At 52.4% G+C, this 21,756-nt stretch overlaps 1 protein-coding gene across 2 annotated transcripts in view; it reads right to left on the bottom strand.

The window, feature by feature from the left end:
* The window catches only part of DYM (dymeclin), a 323,209-nt gene that overhangs the window by 5,472 nt on the left and 295,981 nt on the right, over positions 1-21,756 (bottom strand). Inside the window, exon 17 of one of the 2 annotated variants that reach the window (XM_058676967.1) lies at positions 16,350-16,511. The exons of the other annotated variant lie outside the window; for it this stretch is intronic. Within the exon in view, the coding sequence (XP_058532950.1) occupies positions 16,365-16,511 (147 nt within the window). The 3' untranslated portion in view covers positions 16,350-16,364. Of the gene's footprint in view, positions 1-16,349; positions 16,512-21,756 lie in introns of those variants that run through there. 2 annotated transcript variants of the gene reach the window in all.

The following is a 21,756-nucleotide window of genomic DNA, read 5'->3' as shown; positions in this document are numbered from 1 at the left end:
AGAAGCGGAGCAGCGAGGCCTCACATAGTCACTCCCATATGGGACACTGGTTCTGGCCCCTTGGAGTGGTGAAATGTGGGCACAACACTGGCCCCCTGGGGTGGTGATCCTGAAGGTGAAAAGACTAAATGGTCCAGAAAGCCCAGCACACGCCGGGAAGGGGGCCAGCACCAGGTGTCAAGGCTCCATCTGCACCCCCACCCCACCCCCCACCCCCGCCGCATGATAACACCGCTAGGGTCCCTGCGGAACTCATTTGCCAGGGGATAGGTGAGTCGGTAGGAGCAAGGCTGGTTAGAGGCTTCTGGAATGCCCTGGGGCTGGACTTTATTGGAGAAGAGGAGAGTTCATGGCTTCTCCTGGCTTCAGCCTCCTCTTCCTCCTTTTCCTGAGCCTGCCCCCACCCCCAGACGGCGCCTGGCCAGGCGGGGCGAGGAGGGTGGGTGGAGGCCAGGGGAGACCTGGGCACCTCTGCTGCCCATGGCACCTACAGTTTTAGAATCTGGACAACAGATGCCTGCCCCTCGCTAAGCAACTCACAAAAACAAACAGTTTGTTTGGGGCCTTTCTTTTTTGAAGCTGCTTTTGGGGGGAAAGGGTGGGGAGATGCGTGTGGAGATAGTTGCTCAGGGTGATGACATCACAAGAACAATAAAAATATTCCACCTTGGGCTCGGGTCTTCACCTCTGAGACCTGTTCTTCAAAATAGTCCCAGGCCCAGTCATTCCCTGTGGGCGACCAGCTCCAGAGGCAGGGGCAGGCGACACGCTGGAAGCTCCAGGCACCCCTCTGCGAGGGGGCTGCAGCTGGTCACCCAGTGTCCCCAACTTAGAAATACATTGTGTTGGCTGATTTGTTTTGTTATATATATACAAAACAAAATGTATGTTTTTATATATATTTATATAAAAGTTTATTTATTTGGGAGAATAGAGAGCGAGCATTCCTCTTTGCTGCTTCAAGTCCCACATGCCAGCAACATTCCTGATCTGGGCCAAATTGGGAGCCAGGAACTCCAGCCGGGTCTCCCAAGTAGGTGGCAGGAACCAGTTACTCCAGCCATCCACTACTGCCTTCCAGGGGGGCCCTGGCAAGGAGTTAGAGTCACAACCCGCAGATGGGTACTGAACTCAGGCGCTGCAGGGTGAAATGCGGGCATCTGAGCTACCACCAGGCTACATGCTCCCCACTTCCAAACCAGTGACGTCTACAATCCCTGCCAGCTCCCGGTGTAGACAGGACATCCTTTCGGCTGGGCTTGGCCTGGGGAGTTTCTGTGGCCAGGCATTCGCGTATTTGCATTTGATCTGTGCACTCACAAACAGAATGTCTTCTGACCCACGAGGAGGCCAAGGGACGTTCCTGGGGAGAGGTGTGTGTGTTCCTGGTCTCCTTATAAAAAGTAACACTGGGACCAGTGTTCCAGCAGTGCAGTGGGGAAAGCTGCCTCTTGCAATGCCAGCATCCCATATGAGCACCAGTTTGTGTCCTGGCTGCTCCAGTTCTATCCAGCTCCCTGCTTGTGACCTGGGAAAAGCAGCAGAAGCTGGCTTCTACCAACCACGCTGGGATGAAGCTCCCGGTTCCCGACTTCGGCCAGGCGTGGCCTACAGCTGGCGGTTGCAGCCACCTGGGGGATGAACTGGATGATGGGACTCTCTGCTTCTCTATGTAACTCTGACTTACCAAACAATGTAACATTATGGATCACAGTTAGCGGCAGGGTTCCAGGCACAGGTCCTGGATCCACCATGAACACCTGTCAGTCAAGGCCCTCAGCCACCCTGGGCAGACACAGGTTCTGGAGTCTTGGGGACTCCTTAGGCCTGTCCCAGGCTGGAGGTGGCAGTGTGCAAACCTGAACGTCTCCCACGCCCATCCTGCCCTGGGCCATGTTTTGGCCTGGACACTGCGTTGCCTGGTAACCATCTCTCCTATAGGAATTCACACTGGTCCTTCCAGGCAGACACATTTCACTTCAGACCCAAAGTGCTCGGTGACGCGGGGTGTCACCAGCCTGTGCCCTCCCAGAAATAGCTCAGAGTCCAAAGTAGCTGGGGGGAACTGATCCCCCCGCATTTGATCTTACTCCCCTTAAAATAGCTCTGTCCTGTTTATGGGGCTGTTTGGAAACAGAACGTGGGAGCCTGGCTGTGCTCGTGGCTTCCTCCGGCCTCTGCAGTGCTCGCCTTTCCCCAGGCCCTGGCCACCGCCGCCTGCCTGGAGACATCCGCCTCGGTGACTCAGGCCCCCGTCCCCCCTCCCCCGTGAGCATGATGTAACTCTCCTGGCTCCTGGGCGGGGTGCCGGGAATGTGTGGACAGCCTTTGAGCTGCAGGCCGGACCCGGGGTGCCTGCAGGCCAGTTAGCCACCAAGGTCAGGTGCAGATGAAGTCTGGTGTGGGTTAGGGCCGGTGTCCTTCCTGTCACCATCCCTGACCCCCCCTCCCACGCTGCCTTCCCCAAGCCCTGTAACTAGGCCAGGGTCCTCTGTGGCCCCTGGGTATGTATCTACCCCACTCCTCACAGCCAGAGTTCTCCACCTCCGCCATGAGCTGTGATCATCAGGGGAGTCTTAAAAAAATAAATTGTGGTTCTGATGTAACTGTGAGATTCAAATGCACGGCCAGGGTTGGGAGCCAAGACACTTGCCAGAGCCCCCTCCCCAGTGGCTGTACTTCCATCACTGGTACTCCACTGGCTTTGACTGGCTTCTCCTGGCTTAACCAGAACTGTGGTCCTGCCTGGAGCGACACCCTCAGGCCCCAAGACGTCCGTCAGCGACAGGTGTTAGCTGCAGGCCTACTGTGTGCCCTGCCGGGAGCTAACACACACGAGGTCCCTTAGGGTGCTGGGAGAGAGGTGAGCCCCCCGGCGAGGGTGCTGGGCTGAGGTTGGGGTGGGAGGTGACAGGAGGTGAGGGTGGATGGAGGTGAGGGTTGTGTGCTGAGTTTTGAAAATACAGTAAGGGCAGTATGTGCCCAAGCTCACAAACAAGCAAACAGAGGGCATCCACTCAAATAAGACTGTGTAATTTATTCACTGTTCAGTGTAAACCTTGCTTTCATTATTATTTTTAATTGTGGTCAGAGCCACGTAATATGACATTTACCCTGCTGACCGTTTAGAAGGGTGTGGTCCCCAGGGCCCACCATGTGCCCTCCGCAGTGACACTAGTCTCAGGGTGTTTTTGTGAATGTTGCCAGGCAGATGTGAGTCTACGGGTACAGGAGGGGCAGACCAAGTGCTGGAATGAGGAAAGGAGTGCAGTGAGCAGCCGGCATGGACGCAGCCACCAGTCCCCTGGGTGGGTGAGTGGCTCCCAGCCCTCGCTCTGGCACCAGCGCAGGGGAACCTCATCTACCCTACTCCACAGGAGACTCCTCGGAAGTTCTGGCAAGGACACTATACCCAGAAAGTCCTGTGCCCAGCAATTGCCCACAGAGGGTGTTTGCGGAGGGCAGGAGAAACGCAGGTCCTCTACCCACACCCTGAAAAGCTAAGTCTGAGTGCAAACGGGCTCTCAGCACCTCCTGAGATGGGGCTCAGCCCGCACTGTACTTCCCATCACACGGGGTCACAATCGTCACGCGGGCCTGTCCCCTGTTTGATTCCTGTGCTCAGCAGCCAACCTCTGGTAGCACACAACTGCAGTTCTAGATCCCGCATACAACTCCCCTTCCCACCTGGCCCCAGCCCTGGCAACCTGTCTGTGTGCCTGATGACTCCGCAGCTGTCACCCCGTTGGTCTCGGCCCCCGCACTTTTTGGTGACTGACGGACTAGACTCAGCAGAAGCTCCCCATATTTCATGCATGCTGCAGCCTGGGAGGGTTTTTCCTTTTTTTTTTTTTACATCTTATTATTATTATTATCATTTTATGATACAGTTCCAGAGGCTCCTGGCATTTCCCTTATCCCCTCCCCAACTCCCCCCCCCCCCACCTAGATCCTCTACATCATTGCTAACATATAGTTCTTCATACAGAGTCATATGCCCATCATTGCGGGCATGGACAATGGCAGAGAGTCCAACATCCTATTGTGAAGATACAGTGACAATGACAAATGACATTTCATTGTAAGTCCATCTTTGGAAGCATAAATGTATACTACATTGTATCCTCACATCTGGATGTTAGTCTCCATTTCACAGCTACTGTATATTCCTTCAAATGAAAAGTCATAATACAAAATCAACAATAGAAAGAAAAATAGAAATTTACAATGCCATGAAGTTAAACGACATGTTACTAGACATGACAGTCTCCATTATACAGCTACTATACATCCCCTTAAATAAAAAGCCACAAAACAAAATCAACATCAGGGAGAAAAAAGAAATTAACAACACCAAGAAGTTAAATAACATGCTATTAAATGACTAACGTGTAGCTGAAGAAATGAAAATCAAGAACCTTCTTGAAGAAAATGATGCTACTGTATGATCTACGAGTCACTGAATGATTTAATCAGAAGAAAGTGTTTTGAAGAGATGAAACTAACAGAAAACAATAAAACCCATGCGATATAGTTTCTGCTGATTTTTGTTGGTGAAATGTGTCTCTTCTAGACAATAAATAGATGAGTTTTGTTTTTTAATCCAGTCTACTAATCTATGACATTTGATTGAGCTTAAACCATTTGCATTCAGAATTTAATATGGATGGGTGGTACTTTGGTCCTGTCATTTTAGCAATGGGTTGTTCATTGGTTTAGTCTTCTGTTGTCATTTTACTGGGATGTTCTTCCCATTTGCCTTTGGTTTTGGTGGGCGCTATTCCTCTTCTCTGTCAAGAGGACATCCTGAAGTATCATTTGTAGGGCAGGTTTGGAAGAGGCAAATTCTTATAACTTTTCTTTACTGTGGAAGAATTTTATTTCATTTTAGAAGACAAAGGAAAGCTTTGCTGAATATGTTATCCTGGACTGACAATTTTTTTTCTTTTAGAATCTGGAATTTGTCACTCCATTCTCTTCTGGCCTGCAGAGTTTCCTGTGAGAGATCTCCTGTGAGTTTAATTGACATTCCTTTATATGTCAATTGATTTTTTTCACGTGCACATTTAAGGATCTTTTCCTTAAGTTCAATTGAAGAGAGCTTGATAATCATGTGTCTTGGTGAAGATCGCTTTTGATCAAGCCTGTTGGGAGTTCTGGATCTTGTTTCTCAATTCTTTCTCCAGATTAGGGAAATTTTCCTTTATTATTTCATTAAGTACATTTGCAAACTCAGTTCTCTTTCTCACCTTCTGGGACTCCCATACTGTTATATTTGGCCTCTTAATAGTGTCTTTCAATTCTTGAATACTTTTTTTGGCCTGATCCAGCACTGCTTCCAGCTTTGAGATTCTTTCTTCTTGCTTCATTCTATTTTGGAGACTCTCCACTGTACATTTAATCTGCTCTATTGTGTTCTTAATTTCTGATATACCAGCCTTGATTTGCTTTATTGCTTCCTTAAATTCTTTGAACTCTTGCATGTGCTTCTCATTGTTGATCAGAAGCTTTAAAAAGAGTTTTATGGATTCTGTGTCCCCCATTTTCTCGATGTCTTCCTCAGCGAACTCTGAGGTTAGCAAAGGGTTTTGCTCCTTTGCAGGGGAGTCTTCAGTAATGTTCATTGTGCCTTTGCTCTTCTTTTGCTATTGGTCATTGCACTTCTGGTTAGCAGAGTCTTCTCCTTGGGGTAGGTTTCTAAGCTGTGTCACCCACAGGTCTACAATGCGATTTTACTTATTGCAGTTGGTACACACCTTTTGGCTTGGCAGCCACTTGTGCCACAAACTCCAGCGAGTTCCAGGTCTGGGTTCTTATGTCAGATTTCTACTGTGATCTCCACAGCCTCAGCTCCTGGCTTACTGCTCTCCTCCTCCTGTGATACCGTGCTGAGGCTGCACCATTGTCTTTGCAAACTTTCTCCCACTTCCAGTTGGAGCAGGTCCCAGGATTAGAGAGACACCAGGTGTCCTATATGGTTAGGTTGTTGGTGGCGCTGATCTTGTTGGAACCTGTTGGACATTAGGTCTGGGTGCCACACGGACCTATTTTGACCTGTATGATGCCACAGTCGGTATTATTTTCCTGTGGGACCAGTGCAATCCACGGAATTCAGTGAGTTCTCGCGAGATCAGCACATGCGCAGTTCACTGTTGTCCTGCAGTCCTAAAGCATTTGCCACAGTGTGCAAAATGGCGCCTGATGTACCACTACTAGAATTCTTGATCTGCTGGCCATCAGGTCTGAGGACTACCCAGACCTGTCTTGGGTGGAACCTGTAGAATGCCACATTGCTGCAGTTCACTGAGTCAGATATGAGTTCACTCCCAGCTCAGCGTATGCTCAGTCCTTCCCCTTGCCTTTGCCTCCTTACGCAAAATGGCGTCCAATTCGGCTCTAGGGAGCTGACTGGGCTGTGAAATCCACCCTGTTCTCGCACTGCTCATCTGGGATCTGCTGCTCTGTCTCTGTTCCTGGTCAAATCGAACAGACCAGCAGGACGGACAGATCTTTGTCTGAGTTCCCAGTGAAAGTCCCTTCCCACCTGGTTGCTGGTGGAGTTCCGGCTGCTGGTGGAGTTCAGATCACTGTTAGCTGAATGCCACTGGAGTGTCAGTCACTGCAACACCACAACATTGTGTCCGCTGCTTTCCTGTGTCTGTTAGTCTCCAGGTACCCCTCTGCTGTTGTTCTGTCCTCTCCTATTTCCTGGAATATGTCCTCTCTGCTTCATCCTGATTAAATGTTTTTCCGTCCATTTAAATGTGTCCTTACCCTATGCCGCCATCTTGATTCTCTGGGTTTTTCCTTTTTTAAGGCTGCGTACTATTCCATTGTGTATGTGCCCCATGTCTTCATTACTCTTCTACCTGTGGGCACTGGGTTGGCTCCACCTTATTTTTTTTTAAGATTTATTTATTTTTACTTGAAAGACAGATTTAAAGAAAGAGAAAGAAAGATACACACAGAGAGATCTTCCACCCACTGCTTCACTCCCCAAATGACCACAGGAGCCAGAGCTGGGCTGGTGTAAAGGCAGGAGCCTGGACTTCTGGGTCTCCTACGAGGGACAGGAACACAAGGACCTGGGCCATTTTCCACTGGCTTCCCAGCTGTGTTAGCAGGGAGTTGGAGTATAAGCAGAGCAACCAGGACCCCATTCAGTTCTCATATGGGTTGTCTGGAGCTTAACCTGCTGTGTACAACACTGGGCCCTGTTTTTGTGACCATCCAGGCAGGTGTGCAATGGTGTCTCCTTGTGGTTTTGAGTTGTAATTCCCTAATGAGTACCTTTTCCATAAACTGGTTGGCCATACATATGCCTTCTTTGGAGAGACATGACTATCAACATCCCTTAACCATTTAAGAAACCCAGTTACTTTTCTTGGTTGCTGGTAAATTATGGGAATGTTTATATGTTCCAGATATTAATCCCTTATCAAATATACGATTTGTAATTATGTTCTTCCATCCTATAGGTGTGCCTTCATTCTGTTGTGTGTTATGGCAGGGCTGACCAAATAAGCAAACAACACAAAACATTCAAGTGATCACATTACCTGTAGTTTGAGACACAACTCAACACCCAGAAATACATTCTGGTGTTTTTGATTACACATTTGCAGTCAGTTGTTACAAGGCATAGGCTGGGGAAACCCCATGTGCAAGCCTACTGGAATGAGGACCCAGCCCCAGTGTGGGGGACAGTGCTGGGCATCTCAGCCCATCCATATTATGTAATCCTACCACCCCCACCACGGGCAGCAGCAGGGAGTCCACAGCCCTGGGGGAGCCTGAGCACTCCGGGAGGCTGATGTGGGAGGGTGAGGATGTTCAGAGCCAGCTCCCCAGCTTGGGCCTCCTGGTCTCCCTTCCTCTTTGCAGTCCCCTGAGGCCTCTTGGGTTGGGCCTGCTAGGGAGATACCCTAGTGGCAGCACCCAGTGGGCAGCACTAGAACTAGCAGCGAGTCCTGGAACTGCACTGGCCCTTGGCTTCCTCTCCTGACCAATGGGTGATGCCCTGCCCTGGCCCAGCTCCAGAGATTGAGAAGTGATCCTGAAGATACAGACCCTGGGCTTCAGACCTCCTCCTCTGTGAAGTGGGAGCAATCACACCGATTTCATCCAACTTGTTGAACTTCTTCAGCTTGGAAGGTGAGTACTTGGTATGGCGGTAGAGTCACGATCCCATATGGTAATCCCAGCTCCATGTCTGATTCCAGCTTCCTGCCTGTCTGGGAAGCAACAGAGGAGGGCTCAGGTATTTGAGTTTCTGCCACCAATATGTGAGAATCAGCTTGAGTTCCAGGTTCCTGACTTTACCTGGCTTAGCCCTGGCTGCTGCAAGCCACTGAAGAATGAACCAGAGGATGGAAGATCTCTGTGTGCTGTCTCTCTCTACTTTTCAAATTAAAACAAAATAAGTAAATAAAAGATAAATCTAAAGAAAATAAAGGTTTGGGCCTGCCGTAGTAGCCTAGTGCCTAAAGTCCTCACCTTGCATGTGCCAGAATTCCTTATGGGAACCAGTTCTAATCCCCATGGCTCTGCTTTCCATCCAGCTCCCTGCTTGTGGCCTGGGAAAGCAGTTGAGGATGGCACAAAGCCTTGGGATCCTGCATCTGCATGGGAGACCTGGAAGAGGCCCTGGGTTCCTGACTTCAGATCATCTCAGCTCCAGCTGTTGTGGTCACTTGGAGAGTGAATCAACTCATGGAAGATCTTTCTTTCTGTCTCTCCTCCTCTCTATATCTGCCTTTCCAGCAAAAAGAAAATTTAAAAAACACATGTTTTTTAAAGATTTGGCGACTGTGCTGGGCCTCACAATGCATTATTTGATTGAATAATATAAAACCAAAGGAAAACAAAGACATAGCCTATTGAGGCCTCCTCCAATTTCCCAGAGACTTTTTAAAAAGACTTCTTTATTTATCTGAAAGATGGAGTTATGTAGAGAGGGACACACACACACACACACACAGAACAAATTCTTCCATCCTCTGATTCACTCCCCAAATGGCTGCAACAGCTGGGGTTGGGCCAGGCTGAAATCCTGGAAATCTTGGAGCCAGGAGCTTCACTGTGGGTCTCCATGTAGGTGCAGAGCATCACCCACTGCTTTCCGTAAAGCATTAGCAGGGATGTTAGATTGCAAGTGGAGCAGCCGGGACTGGAGCAGGTGCTCGCATGGGATGCTGGAGTTTCAGGCTGCGGCTTAATGTGCTACACCACAATGCAACTGTGGGGGCAGTAGAGAGTGGCAGGCCCTGTCCTCACAATGACTGATCTTCAAGCACTGAGACAAGGGAGAACATGAAACTCAGCTTCTGATTAAAACTTCTCAGCCTGGCATCTTCAGAGCTCCTAGTGACTTCTGCAGAAACACCTCACAGGAGTTCAGGGTGGCCTTGAACCTATCCGAGGGTGGGAAAAAGGCTGCTACATCCGTGATCCTGATGGCACCTGGCACACAGCAGGTACTCTGGAGGTGGCTTGATGGACACAGGAGCAGGACAGATCCACGCCTTTAGGATCAACGGAAACAACAGCAACAAAAGAATCCCCTGCCATGGAGCCCTATGGCCAGCTTGGGTTCCTGGCTTGATCCACCAGCAGCCACACGGGGACTGTCCCCTCTCTGGGAACCCATCCTTCCTTTCCAGCCACGAGGCTCATTCCTGTTCCCTGCCCCCTGTGTCCCATGTCCCTGGGACCGTCTTCCTGCTGCTCTCACTACCTTGGAGACCTGCTGCCCCCAGTCATTCTCCAGTCCCTCCTGAGTTCTGGGCTCACACACCCAGCAACTTCCCAGACCCCTCCACCTGGGCCTCTACTGACTTTCTCAAACTCAGGTGGCTGTGAACAGGAATGGTCCAGCTTCCTCCTGGACGGCTCCTCCTGGACAGTGCTCCAGGGGAACTCTGGCCAAAGACATCACGGTCATTTTTGACCCAGGTCTTTGTCTCACTACCGTTCCACCAGGAAGTCTGTCAATTCCACCTTCCAAATCCAGCCAGCCTCTGGCCATTTGTTGACATCATCGCAAGTCACTTGGGTCCCCATGTCCACCCATGTAGCCCTTTGCTCCAGTGTCAACACAGCATCCACCAACACTGCTGAACCTCTGTGTAAGACCCTAATGTCTCCAAACCCAGAGTGCCCCATTTCACTATGCCTTGCCTAAGAACTTACTAGCAAAGCACACTTTCAGTGCCCCTCCTCCCAGGCCTGCTAGAACACAGCATGGAGATGGGAATGAGGGAGCAGGAACCTGTGTTTTCCAAGCCCTCTGGGCATTTGGGGCCATGGAGCCATGCTTGCTACCTGTGAGAATGACTAGGCTGCAGGACTGGCTTGGTCTGGTCGTTACCTTCCTCTCTAACCTCATTACCTGTCTCCTACTCCCTGCCTTCCTGTCTCTCCACTACAGCCCAACAGGCTTCAGTGCAAATCCTGCGGATACAGTGTGGCCCAGGGACCTCTGTCCTGTGTCCTGAGCCCATAATGCCTGCCCTCCAGGCCCCTTCAGGTCCAGCTTCAAGGTTTCCTTTTCACCGCAGCCTTCCCTTCCCACCCAGCTTAACAGATCAACTGTACTTTGGACCTTCTGATGTTCCGATGGTTTTCCAACCCTTTCGGGCAGAGATGCTCGCCCCGATGTTCCCTGATGCACATGCTTGGACACCGCGCCCCTTCACCCAGTCTCCAAGCAATGGGCTTCTGCTGCGGGCAGGCAGGAAGCATTCCATTGATGGTATTAGGAAGCCCCCAAGGAAAAAGGAGGAAGAGGGGAGACTAGTCCTCTGTACCCTTGAACACATTTGACTTCTCTGTGCCTGAGTTTTTTTTTTGTCTCTGTTAAACTTGTTTTTTATTTTTACATAGTTGATTAAAGTGATAAGGGTCAAGGGTTACAGGAAGGTGGGTGAGATCACCATTTTCACATTCTCTTTTTTTCCTTCCTGTATCTGGGGAGAGGGGATATAAGGGGAAAAGGCACACCCAGCCTCCCAAATGCCTCTGTACTTTGGGATGGAGGACAGTCACCCACCACCACTTCATGGTCCCCGATGTGGGGCATGCTCTGAGGGTCCTGCTCAAGAGGTTCTGATAGTTCAACAGTTCTGAATTACTGCCGATTTCATCACTCCAAGCACGATGAAATGTCTCCAGAATCCACTGGCTGACACAGTCCACCTTAGAGTTTCCATTTGCCCAGGTATTCAGTGCCAACACTTGGCTGGGGTAGTTGATCCATTTGTTCTGTCCTCTGTCCTCTGTCATGGTACCAGGTGTCCTCTGTAGTCTTCAATGTACTGCCATATCCTCCATGTGCAACTGGATATGCTGCTTACTGCTCTGTCTAAGCCACTGAGGCCCAGTTCTGACACATGCACTCCACGTTCAGACCCTGGAACCTGCAATTCTCTCCATGATTGGGGTTCTGAGTCCAGCAACTCAGTTTCCCCCAAGAAACTTCATCTGAGGGGATCCCAGACCTGACCCTTGTGTGTACTCACCAATACAGGGTCAGGCATAGTCCGTCACTCCAATCAGTTTATGCACATGCTGGTGGCTGCAATTGCTGGGTCAGTTCTGTCCCAGCCCTGTCTTTTACTCAAACCAAAGGATTTTCAGCCCAGTCCAATCCTACCCACCACACACTTGACCACATAAGCCAGTGGGAGCTGAAGCCTAGTCTGAGTGACGCCCAGTAACCCCCAACAGGCTCGCCCCTGTCCTGGTTCTCATGCAAATATGTACAGCAGACTGGTCCGCTCTGTTCACATCCCATTCAGCTCTCATACATATCAATGGGCATTGAAGCCTAATTCAACCCAACCAGCCCCAATACCTAGTCCTCACCCCCTACCGGGTTCACCCCTTCCTTCCTGGGTCTCACGTGTGCTGGTTGGGTGCTGTGGCCCAGTCTTGCATGGTCTGCCTCACTTTCAGCATTTGCCAGTGGGTGCTGTAGCCTGACCGGGCCTGGTACATCCCTAGTTCCAGCTCACGCTGGTGGGGGCTTCAGTCTAGCACAGCCTAGCAGACCCCCAGTCCTGGCCCTCATGTGAATTGGCTTGTGGTTGCAGCCCAACCCGACCTGACCCACACTCCATTCTGGTGCTTGGATTTGCCAGCGGGTGATATGAACTGGCCCAGCTTAGTTTGCCCTTGCCTGTGCCAAACAGATGCCAGTGGGTACCATTACCTGACCTGGTCTTGGTTCTTGCCCCCCACCTGCAGGAACTGTGTCCTGACAGAGGCGTTGCCCAAGCTCCTCCATCAGAACCTCTCCCAATGCCAGATCTCGCACCCATCAGTGGGTCCATGGGCAGTCCTACTTAATCCACCTCCTGTGCTAGCAAGAACAGTGGCTTTTTCCTGACCAGCTTTCACCTATTCTGGTTTTTACTGTTTGGTGCTACAACCCAACTAAGTCTGGTCTATACCCATACACAACTCACACATGCCTCAGTAGTGGCAAAAATCTAGCCCAGCCTGTCCTATACTTACCCTAGTTCTCACGAGCACCAGCAGGTGCTGGAGTCTAGCCCAGTCTGGCACATCCCAGACCTAGTCTGCATATGTGCCAAGGGACATTGCAGCCATGTCCAGACCAGATAGCAGCCCCCACTATGGTCCTCGCACCCACCAGTGAGAACTACAATCCAGCCAGGTGTTCCCTTTTCTCCCCAACCAGGCCTGTTCCCAGCCATAGATCTTGCACATGCCAGTGGTTGCTCTGACTGAGTTTCACATAGTCCCTCCCCTGTCTTGGCCTCTGTGTTTGGATGGTGTAGCCTTGCCTAACCCAGCCTGCCCCGATCCCAACTCTTGCTGGCGGGTGCTGCAATCTGGCCCTGCTCAATCTGCTCCCATTCCTGGTTCATGCAAACTGGCAGGTGTGACAGCCTTGCCCAGCATGACCTGTACTCCAGCCTGATTTCTGCACTTGCTGATGAGCTAAGGTTTGCTTGGCCCTGCCTGGTCTGCCCCCTTCCAAAACCAACTTTAACACTTGCCAAGGGATGAAACTACCTTGCCCAGTCTGTCCAACACCCAGGTCTGGGCCGTGTGCTCACTAGCAGGAGCTATGACCTACTTGGTTAGTTTCCCAAGTTCCCTGATTTGGCCCATACCCAGACCCAGACCTCACCATGCTGGCGGGTGCTAGGCCTTCACCCGGCATAGCCTGCCCCTCCATCTTGGCCTTATATGAGCCGATGAATGTTGTGGCTTGGCCCGTCCCACACCCTGTTTTAGGATACACATGCAGGTGCTGCAGTCTGGACCTGCCCAGACTATTTCCAAACCCTGTACCTGTGAGTGTGGCAGGTTCCATGGTCACACCTAGCCCAGCCCATCACCACCCCAACTCTTGAGCTAACCAGTGGGACTTGCATTTCCACAGGGTTTTGCCCACATATCACTCACAGAATCTACCCCGGACCTGGTTCTCTCGCGTGCTGGATAGTGTCGTGGCCCTGCCTAATGTGACCTGTCCCTTGTTCTGACATTCACTCAGGTACTGGGACCTAGCCCTGCTAGACAAGCCCCCAGCCCTAGCTGGTGGCTGGTGGACTGGTTTGTGGACTGGTGTGTGGTGGTCAGCAATGTTCCATGCTAACAAGCCCAGCTCAGGACTCCCATGTGGGATAATACACCAGTCTGAGCCATATAGATGTTCTGGTTTCTCTCCTCTAAACTACCAGGTCTCAATCCCTTGCTTATCTGCAAGTGCAGTGGCCCTGTCATTGGGTGTCCCTCAGGATACAGTCCTTATCTACATGTACCATGGCCTTATCCATGGGTGACCCTAGGCAGTAATTCCACACCCCCAAGATCCCAGATTCCACACCTGTTGGGCAGCCAGCAGGTGAAGCCCAGCATTGTGTTGCTCTGGCTGCCCACAAGCCCAGGATCCTTCCACCACCTAGTAATGGTGGACAGGGAGCTAGGATCCCCAGCAGGAAGCCTGGCCCACCAAGGGTTACCCCAGCCACAGCCATGTGGCTATGTCCTTCATCTCTGCCCAGACTTACCTGGACTCCCCCAACCAACATGGCAGCGGTGGACCATGCCTGAGTTTCTGAATGACTGCTGTGACAACCGTGTGACCCTGGGACATGTGACTGTGGGGCCTTCCTGTTCCATCACAGGACTTGGCACCCTGTAGGTACTGCCCACAGGTGCCTATCACTGTCCCTGTGCAAATGCAACTTTATAGCAAAGCATTAAGACACAGAGCATGACTTTAGAGAGTGGCGAAGGAGTTTGGTAGAGGACAGAGAAAGAGAGCTCCGTGGGTTAAGTTGAGTTGTGGAGTATGGGGAAGCATGGTCAAGTTCAGGGCAGCTCAAAGAATTTTCTGGGCCAGAAGACAGCCAAGCTAGGGTTTGCCAGGGGCCAGAAGAAGGGAGAGGTGAATACTTAGAGATCCCCAAGAGCCTCTTTCAGGCTTCCTTGGCATCAGGACTCAGGTTCCCCCAGCAGATGCATCAAATGAAGGCAGGGAGCAAAATGAGCTCTGCCAGGTGAGATCTATCATGAGGAGATCTATTAACAGGTGCCTCTGCTGGCCCTGGGCAGCAGATATTTGGGCTATTATTTGTAGGTATGCAAGTTGCCCCTGGGTGGAGGAGTCAGGAAGGATTCATTCTATGCTGTTCAGGAAAGTGGCAGGGTAGCCGGGACTGGGTGCAAGCCAGCTCTGGAGCTGGTGGGACAACTTACCCTTCCCAAGGACACTGGTCATTGGCCAGGTCTTCTGCATTAGGGTTGATTTCCCCTTCCTATCTGGGAGGGAGAAGTCCCCTCAATGTCCCCTGTTTACCTGGGGCTCTGGATGTGCACATACTTCCCTTAGAAATAAGGCTGTTTTCTAAGCTTCAATGCCCATTGACAGGTACTGGAGCCATATGGGAAGTGGGACAGACTGGACTAGTCTGCTATGTACACTTGCAGACCAGGGTGAGAGGTGGGCCTGGTGGGGGTTATTGTGGGTCAACCCGACTGGGCTGCAGACCCCACTGGTTGATGAAAGAGTAGAGTGCATGCTGGGCAGAACCAGGCTGGACTGCAACACCCTTGGTTCCAGTGCAAGCCGGGACTGAGAACGGAGCCAGCCCAGCGATTGCAACCACCAACTGATTGTGGCGATGGACTGTGCCAGAACCGGTACTAGCTGGAACATGCGGGAATCTGATCTGGGAATACCTCTAAGTCTCTTTGGTGATCTCCCCAATCGAACTGCTGGACTCAGAGCCCTGGCTAGGAGAGGACGGAGGATGGAACAGGTCAATCAACCACCTCAGCTAAACGTTGGGCAGCGAAATACTGGGCAAACGAAGACTCCATGATGGACTGTGACAATCAGTGGCTTCTTCAATGACCTAATCGAGCTGGGAGGGATATGACTGGCAGCGATACATAACTGGAAGACTATAAAGACCACTTGAGCAAGTATCTCAGCATGCCCCACATCTGGGACCTTGGGCGGGTGGGAGACTGGGTGGGGATTCTCCCTCAATATTCCCCTTCACCTCAGATATATAAATAATATAATAAAATATATATTTAAAAAAAAAAAAAAAAAAAAAAAAAAAAAAAAAAAAGAAATAAGGCTGTTTCCCAGTTTCTGAGGCCAAGACAAGATAGTGGGCTAAGGACATGGTCAGAGGCAAAGTTGATGGCAAAGAGCCTCTGGGTGCCTCCAGCATGCTTGGGGTTCACCTCTGCCCAGAGCCATAGATGTGTGCCTTCCACTCTCACCCCCTGTAATATCCCTCTGCGGAGCCTTGAAGTTGGGGGCTGAGGGGACCTTTTGGAGGTCAGTCCAGGGCGTAGCAGCCGTGGGACAACTCATCTTTCTGAGGCACAGGACAGGAATACATGCAGGGTCGTTCGTGCCTGACCTCTGCGGAAGCAACTCTGCCAGTATTCATCTTCTACTGCTTGTTTCACTGAGACAGGGTGTGTCAATTTCCATCCTACAGTCATCACCAAGGAACTCAGAGAGTCTAACACCATGCCCATGGTCCCACAGTGCTAGGATTCATATCTGTCTGGCTCCAGATTCTGGGTTTTCCTTCTACAGCCACCTCACTGTCCGAGGTGGGCAACCTTCTGGGTTTAGCTGTGCAGGGTCCCAAACAAATGATTCCTCCCACAGAGGGCTCCATCACTGCTTAACACAATCTTAGCAGGTAGGGACTGCTTTGATTCTGTCCCAACCTTGAGGGGGCAGTCATGTGAACAACCTTAGGGCTTCTCATCCATGAACATGGAATGTCTCTCATTTCAATTTCACAATTTTTAATTATTCAAAAAAGATGTATTTATTTTTATTGGAAAGGCAGATTTTAGGGGAGAGAGAGAAGACCTCCATCCACTGGCTCACTCCCCAAAGGCTGCAGCAGCTTGAGCTGAGGAGCCAGGAGCTTCTTCCAGGTCTCCCATAAAGGTGGAGGGCTCCAAGGCTTTGGACCATCCTCTGCTGCTTTCCTAGGCTGTAAGCAGGGAGTTGGATCAGAAACAGAGCAACTGCGACACAAACGGGTGCCCACATGAGATGCTCGCACCACGGGTGGAGGATTAGACTATTGTGCCACTGCACAAACCTCTCCAATCTCACAAAATTTTTTTCAATAATGTTTTATGGTTCTCAGAGCACGAGACCCACACTCTTCTCATTATCTTTATTCCTGTATGTATTATTATTTTCCATGTTGTCGTCCATGACAACTGTTTTGTTTCTTGGATTGCTCCTTCCTGGTGTATAGAAATGAAGTGAAGGGGCTGGCATTGTGGGACAGTGAGCTAGGCAGTCACCTGCAATGCTGTCATCATATCAAGAGAGCCAGTTTGAATCCTGGCTGCTCCACTTCTGCTCCAGCGACATGAACCACCCTCTTCCCCAAAATAAACTCATTTTAAAATTGAATTTTCCAAGGACTTCATGAAGTTCTTCCTCTCCAGTGCATTCATTTCTTTTCTTAGCTAATCATCCCATCTGGGACGCCCAGCACATGCTGTCTGCACCCTGCTCTCTGGCAGAAGGCATTCAGTACTGCACCCTATGGGTGGCATGTGTGGGACTGAGCAAGATTTCTTCTGCTCCCAGCTTCCTGGGTGCTTTTTTCTTTTTAATTTCATTTAATTTTTATTTGAAATACACAATCACAGGGAGATAGGGAGAGAGAGATCTATCCTCTGGCTCACCCCTGGGTGCTATGGCCAGGGCTGGGAACCGGGAGCTTTGTCTGCATCCCCCACGTAGGTACAGGCTCTCAAGGCTTTGGGCCATCCTCTACTGCTTTCCCAGGCCACAAGCAGGGAGCTGGAAGGGAAGTGGAGCAGCCGGGATTTGGGGACTCAAATGCCCACATGGAATGCTAGCGCTGCAGGTAGAGGCTTAGCAGTTGAGTGCTTGGGTTGTTGAAAATGTTCAGATCTCAGGGCACTACCAAGATGTGCCATGCAGAAGCAGGAGGGCCCCTCCCCCTGCTGCTGCTTGCATCCTAGTCTGGACCTGGTGGCACTCTGCCAACCCTTTGCCTCCTCCCCCAGAGCTGAAGCATCCTTCCAGGGTCACCAAGGAGGGCTAGGAGCTCCGCCATCTGCTGGGACCACTACGGCAGAAGTGTGAAAAGGAGGTGGCAGGAGCCCACGTTGCAGTGGCAATGGGTCTCCTGCCACCAGCTCAGAGGGGACGTGGTGAGGATTTGTCTACTTCCTGCCTTGCGCCCAGCAACATGGGATGCAGGTGCTGGGAGCTGTTGCAGATCCAGGCCCCCTGCTCTGCCCTCTGAAGACATAGGGCTCCTGGCCACAGGGGCAGCTGGGGCAACCCACCCCCGGCTCTCTCTCTCCTCTCCCCTCTTCTCCTGCAGTACCTCTCCTCCCCTCTCCTCCCCCCCTTCTCCTCTCCTCTCCTCTCTCCCTTCTCCTATATTTTCCCCTTCCCTCCTCTACTCTCTCCTCCCCTCCCCTCCCCTCTCCTCCCCTCCCTTCTCCTCTCCCCTCCCCTCCTCTACTCTCCTTTCCCCTTCCCTCTCTTCCCCTCCTCTTCTCTCCTCTCCTCTTCCCTAAGAAGCCACTTCTCCCTGCTCACCTGTAGCCTGGGTCCTTCCTCTTCCTACCTCTGGGAGGCACCTGCCTCAAGGAAGGCCCCTCCCTGGCCCCAAGGCCACCTGGTCTCCTAGCAGCTGTGTCACAGCTGGTTTTGGCATATAGCATGTGTACAACGCGTGCTCTTTCACCTGGGTTTATAGGCAGATGCGAGGGGGGAAGAAAGAGAGACTGAGAGCGAGCACTTGGGTCAGACCTAAGTGCATGCTAGGCCCGTCCTTTCGGGTCCACTCACTTACCTGGCCCCACTCTGCCCTGCCCACCTGGCTCCTGAGGATAACGAGGCTAAGAAGGCATTTGTGTGTGCCCTTCTGGGACAGCCTCCCCATGGCGTCTCAGCCGTGACATCGGTGCTTATGGGAAAGCCCAGGCAGCTTCCAGCTCACAGTAGATGCCAGGCCCCCGGGGGCTGGGCGGGTGTGTGGGGGGGTTAGGCTCAGGACACTGCCCCATCTTGCTTCCCCAAACCCATGAAGACCAGGGCAGGCAGAAGAAAAGAGCTCAGTTAGCACCCTGGTCACATCCAAGCAGAGGCCATCACCTCCCAGAGCACACCAGCGCCCACCTGCCGGGTGCCCACATGACCGAGGGGCGGAGGCCACAGAGCCCTGCCTGGGTCTGGGTGAGCCGCTGTACGTGCTGTGTCCTGTCCATGCTGGACCACACAGGGCTGCAGGAAAGCCCTCCTTTGTAACCCTCTGGTGACCCTCCCCCCACCTCACCCTCCCAACCTGGGGTGAGGCGAGGTGTGGGATCAACCCGGAAGCTGCGGGCCAGCCCACCACAGGACGCTTAGGTGCCCAAGGAGGTATGAGCTCAGCCACCACGCCCCAAGAGGGCACACACCCTTTTCCGCCTGGTGGCGGGGGCCCCTGGTGGACACAGCCCGTGACCTCACCTCTCCTGGCTCCACGCTGTGGCCCTGCCCAGCTCTGAAAAATTCCATGACTCAGGTGAGAAGGGTGGGACCCCGCCCGTATCTCAGACAAGGTCACAACGTCCAGCACCCTGCCACCCTCCAGCTGTCTTTGGGAGGGGCTCTGCAGGACCCGAGGGCACTGTCTCCTCCACTTGGCACTGCCTTCACTGTGGCAACAGATGGGAAAACCAGGAAGGCCTGGAGTGGTGTGCGGGCAGGGAGTTGGAAGCTGCAAGCTGCTGTCTGGCTCTGCCCTAGCCTGCAGGGTGGTGAGCTTGGGGTGCAGCTGGGATCAGGTAGTACTCAAGGGATCCAGGCCTGGCCTCATGGAGCTTCAGAGACCAGGTGTGACCAGAAATCACTTTCCAGATCCAGGGCTGCCATGTGCGGTCGCCCATGTGCTTAGCTGCAAGCGGAGTCATACACACAGACATGAGGTGCTAGTTGGCCATGGATAGTGTTGTGATATCAGTTATGTTACACATGCACACAGGTTGGTGCGTGTGCACACACCAATACACACACATACACGCTCATGCATACACATGCCCCCACATACACACACATACAACATAGACCCATACACACAGATACACACATACACACGGTGACTGCACTTTCCTCACACAGCACCACGGGGTGATTTCACACCAGCATCCCCTCTGTCTCCATTCCCTCTGCCCAAGCAAAGCCAGGGGCTGGCTGCCTTTCTACCTGTTCTCTGTGTCCATCTCACCCCAGGCAGCCAGGTCTAGGGCCTCATGCGCTCGCTGCCTCAGCCTCAGCTGCCCGGGGCTGCTGCCTCTCATTTCTGCACTGGCCAGGCCCTTGCTCCTTGTACATGGAGGCTTCTCTGTGCCTGCCCAGGCCTGGCACCCCGCCCCCACCCTGCAGTCTGCTTCTCTGGGCCCTTCCTGATCGGAGTGCAGCCACGTGTGTTTCTATCATCACGAGCACACCTCTTTGCACGCTCCCATCAGCAGCCCACCACGGACCCCCGGGGCCCTGCCCCTACCCCTGCTCCCGCCCTTATTCCCCCTGCTCCAACTCCCTCCTAGTCCCCATCACAGAGTTCACAGACAGCTGGGGACACCGTGGCGAGGCCCACGGGGCCATCAGGCCAGCAGGTGCCCACATTCACATCTTGAGGCTTTTCCTCTGCGTCCCCTGCACTTTCTGCCTAGCCTAGTGGAGCACCTGCTGCTCAGATCAGCCATTTCCTTACTGTCAGATCAGCCATGCTGCCCACATGGCTGCTGCCGTCTCTCCCTGCCACCCTGCTCCCACTTCCTCTATGGGTGAGCATGAACGTGACCCTGGCTCTGGCCACTGTGCTGGCCTCACAGAGCCAGTCCTGCAGACCTGCTGATAGACATAAAGGGTTTGGATGATCCCGGGCTGGGGGAAACCATAGGGCATTCAGCGAGTCACTAGGGGGTGTGGTGGAGGCCTGAGCAGGCTGGGGGGTGCTCTGTAGGCAGTGGGGAAGGACAAGCAGGGGGTGGGAGCTGAACAGAGCAGAAAGAGACTCAATTGTGGGGAAGGAGCCAGCCATGAGAGGAGCAGCACACTGGCCGTGGGGAGGCTTGGAGCCCGAGGGTGGAGTGGGTCAGAGTGCCATCCTGGGTATGGGAGAGGGTACCCATGCGTGCTGGGCTGGGAAGGGAGGGAAGCAAGTACATGGAGTTACAGGGCAGATGTGAGAGGTTGGGACAAAGTAGCCTGAGGTCACAAGTGGCGGCCGTTGGCAGTGGTGGGATGGGCTGGACCAAGCTCCTGTGGCAAAGTCCAACTCCTGGGACCTGTCATTGGAACTAGAGGTAAGGCGGGTAAAGTGAGGAAGTTGGGGTGTATGCACACCCACAGGCACACACACGTACACACATACACACGTGTACACATACACACACATACTCTCTCACACACAGGAATATGTCATCTATTAAAATTCCAGTTTTACAAACTTGTTTTACAATTGTTAAGAGGACACGGAAAATCTTTGAGGCTGTGTGCCTTTATGGAATGGCCACCTTGCCCACATCTGGTCTTCTGGTCTCGGGGGGGGCGGGGGCACGGGCTGGGCTGGGGGCCCCTGCTGCTGCCTGGCAGGGAGCAGGGAAGGGTGTTCTCCCCTGCTCTGCCAGCATTGTCCCTGGTGGAAATGTCCCTGCAGGGCCTGCGCATGCCAGGTGCCCTCCAGGGTCAGCAGCCCCATCAGCTGCCCTGCAGCCGTAGCCCGCCCTCCTCCACCCAATAACCCCCTCTGAAGCCAAGCAGGGGTCGGGGGTGGTGGTGGTGAGGAACATTGTGGCTGGGCTGAGCTGGAGCTATAGCAGCCCAGGGCAGATGGGTTCAGGAGGGTTCCCTGGAGGAAACTGCATTTATTTATTGATTTTTGGGGGGAAGATTGATTTGTTTTTATTTAAAAGGCAGATTTACAGAGAGAACAAGAGACAGAAAGATCTTCCATCTGCTGGTCATTCCCCAAACGGCTGCAGTGGCTTGAGCTGAGCCGATCTGACGCCAGGAGCCTTTTCCAGTTTTCCACACAGATTCAGGATCACAAGGTTTTAGGGGGCATCTTCCACTGCTTTCTCAGACTACAAGCAGAGAGCTGGATTAGATATGGAGCAGCTGGGACACGAACTGGTGTCTAATGGAAGACTAGTGCTTGAAGCTAGCTGAGCCATTGTGCTGGGCCCAGG

Source organism: Ochotona princeps, chromosome 18 (assembly GCF_030435755.1).
Source record: "Ochotona princeps isolate mOchPri1 chromosome 18, mOchPri1.hap1, whole genome shotgun sequence".
NCBI classification, from domain to species: Eukaryota; Metazoa; Chordata; class Mammalia; order Lagomorpha; family Ochotonidae; genus Ochotona; species Ochotona princeps.
Note: the sequence above shows the minus strand (reverse complement) of the source record. Positions and strands in the feature narration are given on the sequence as shown.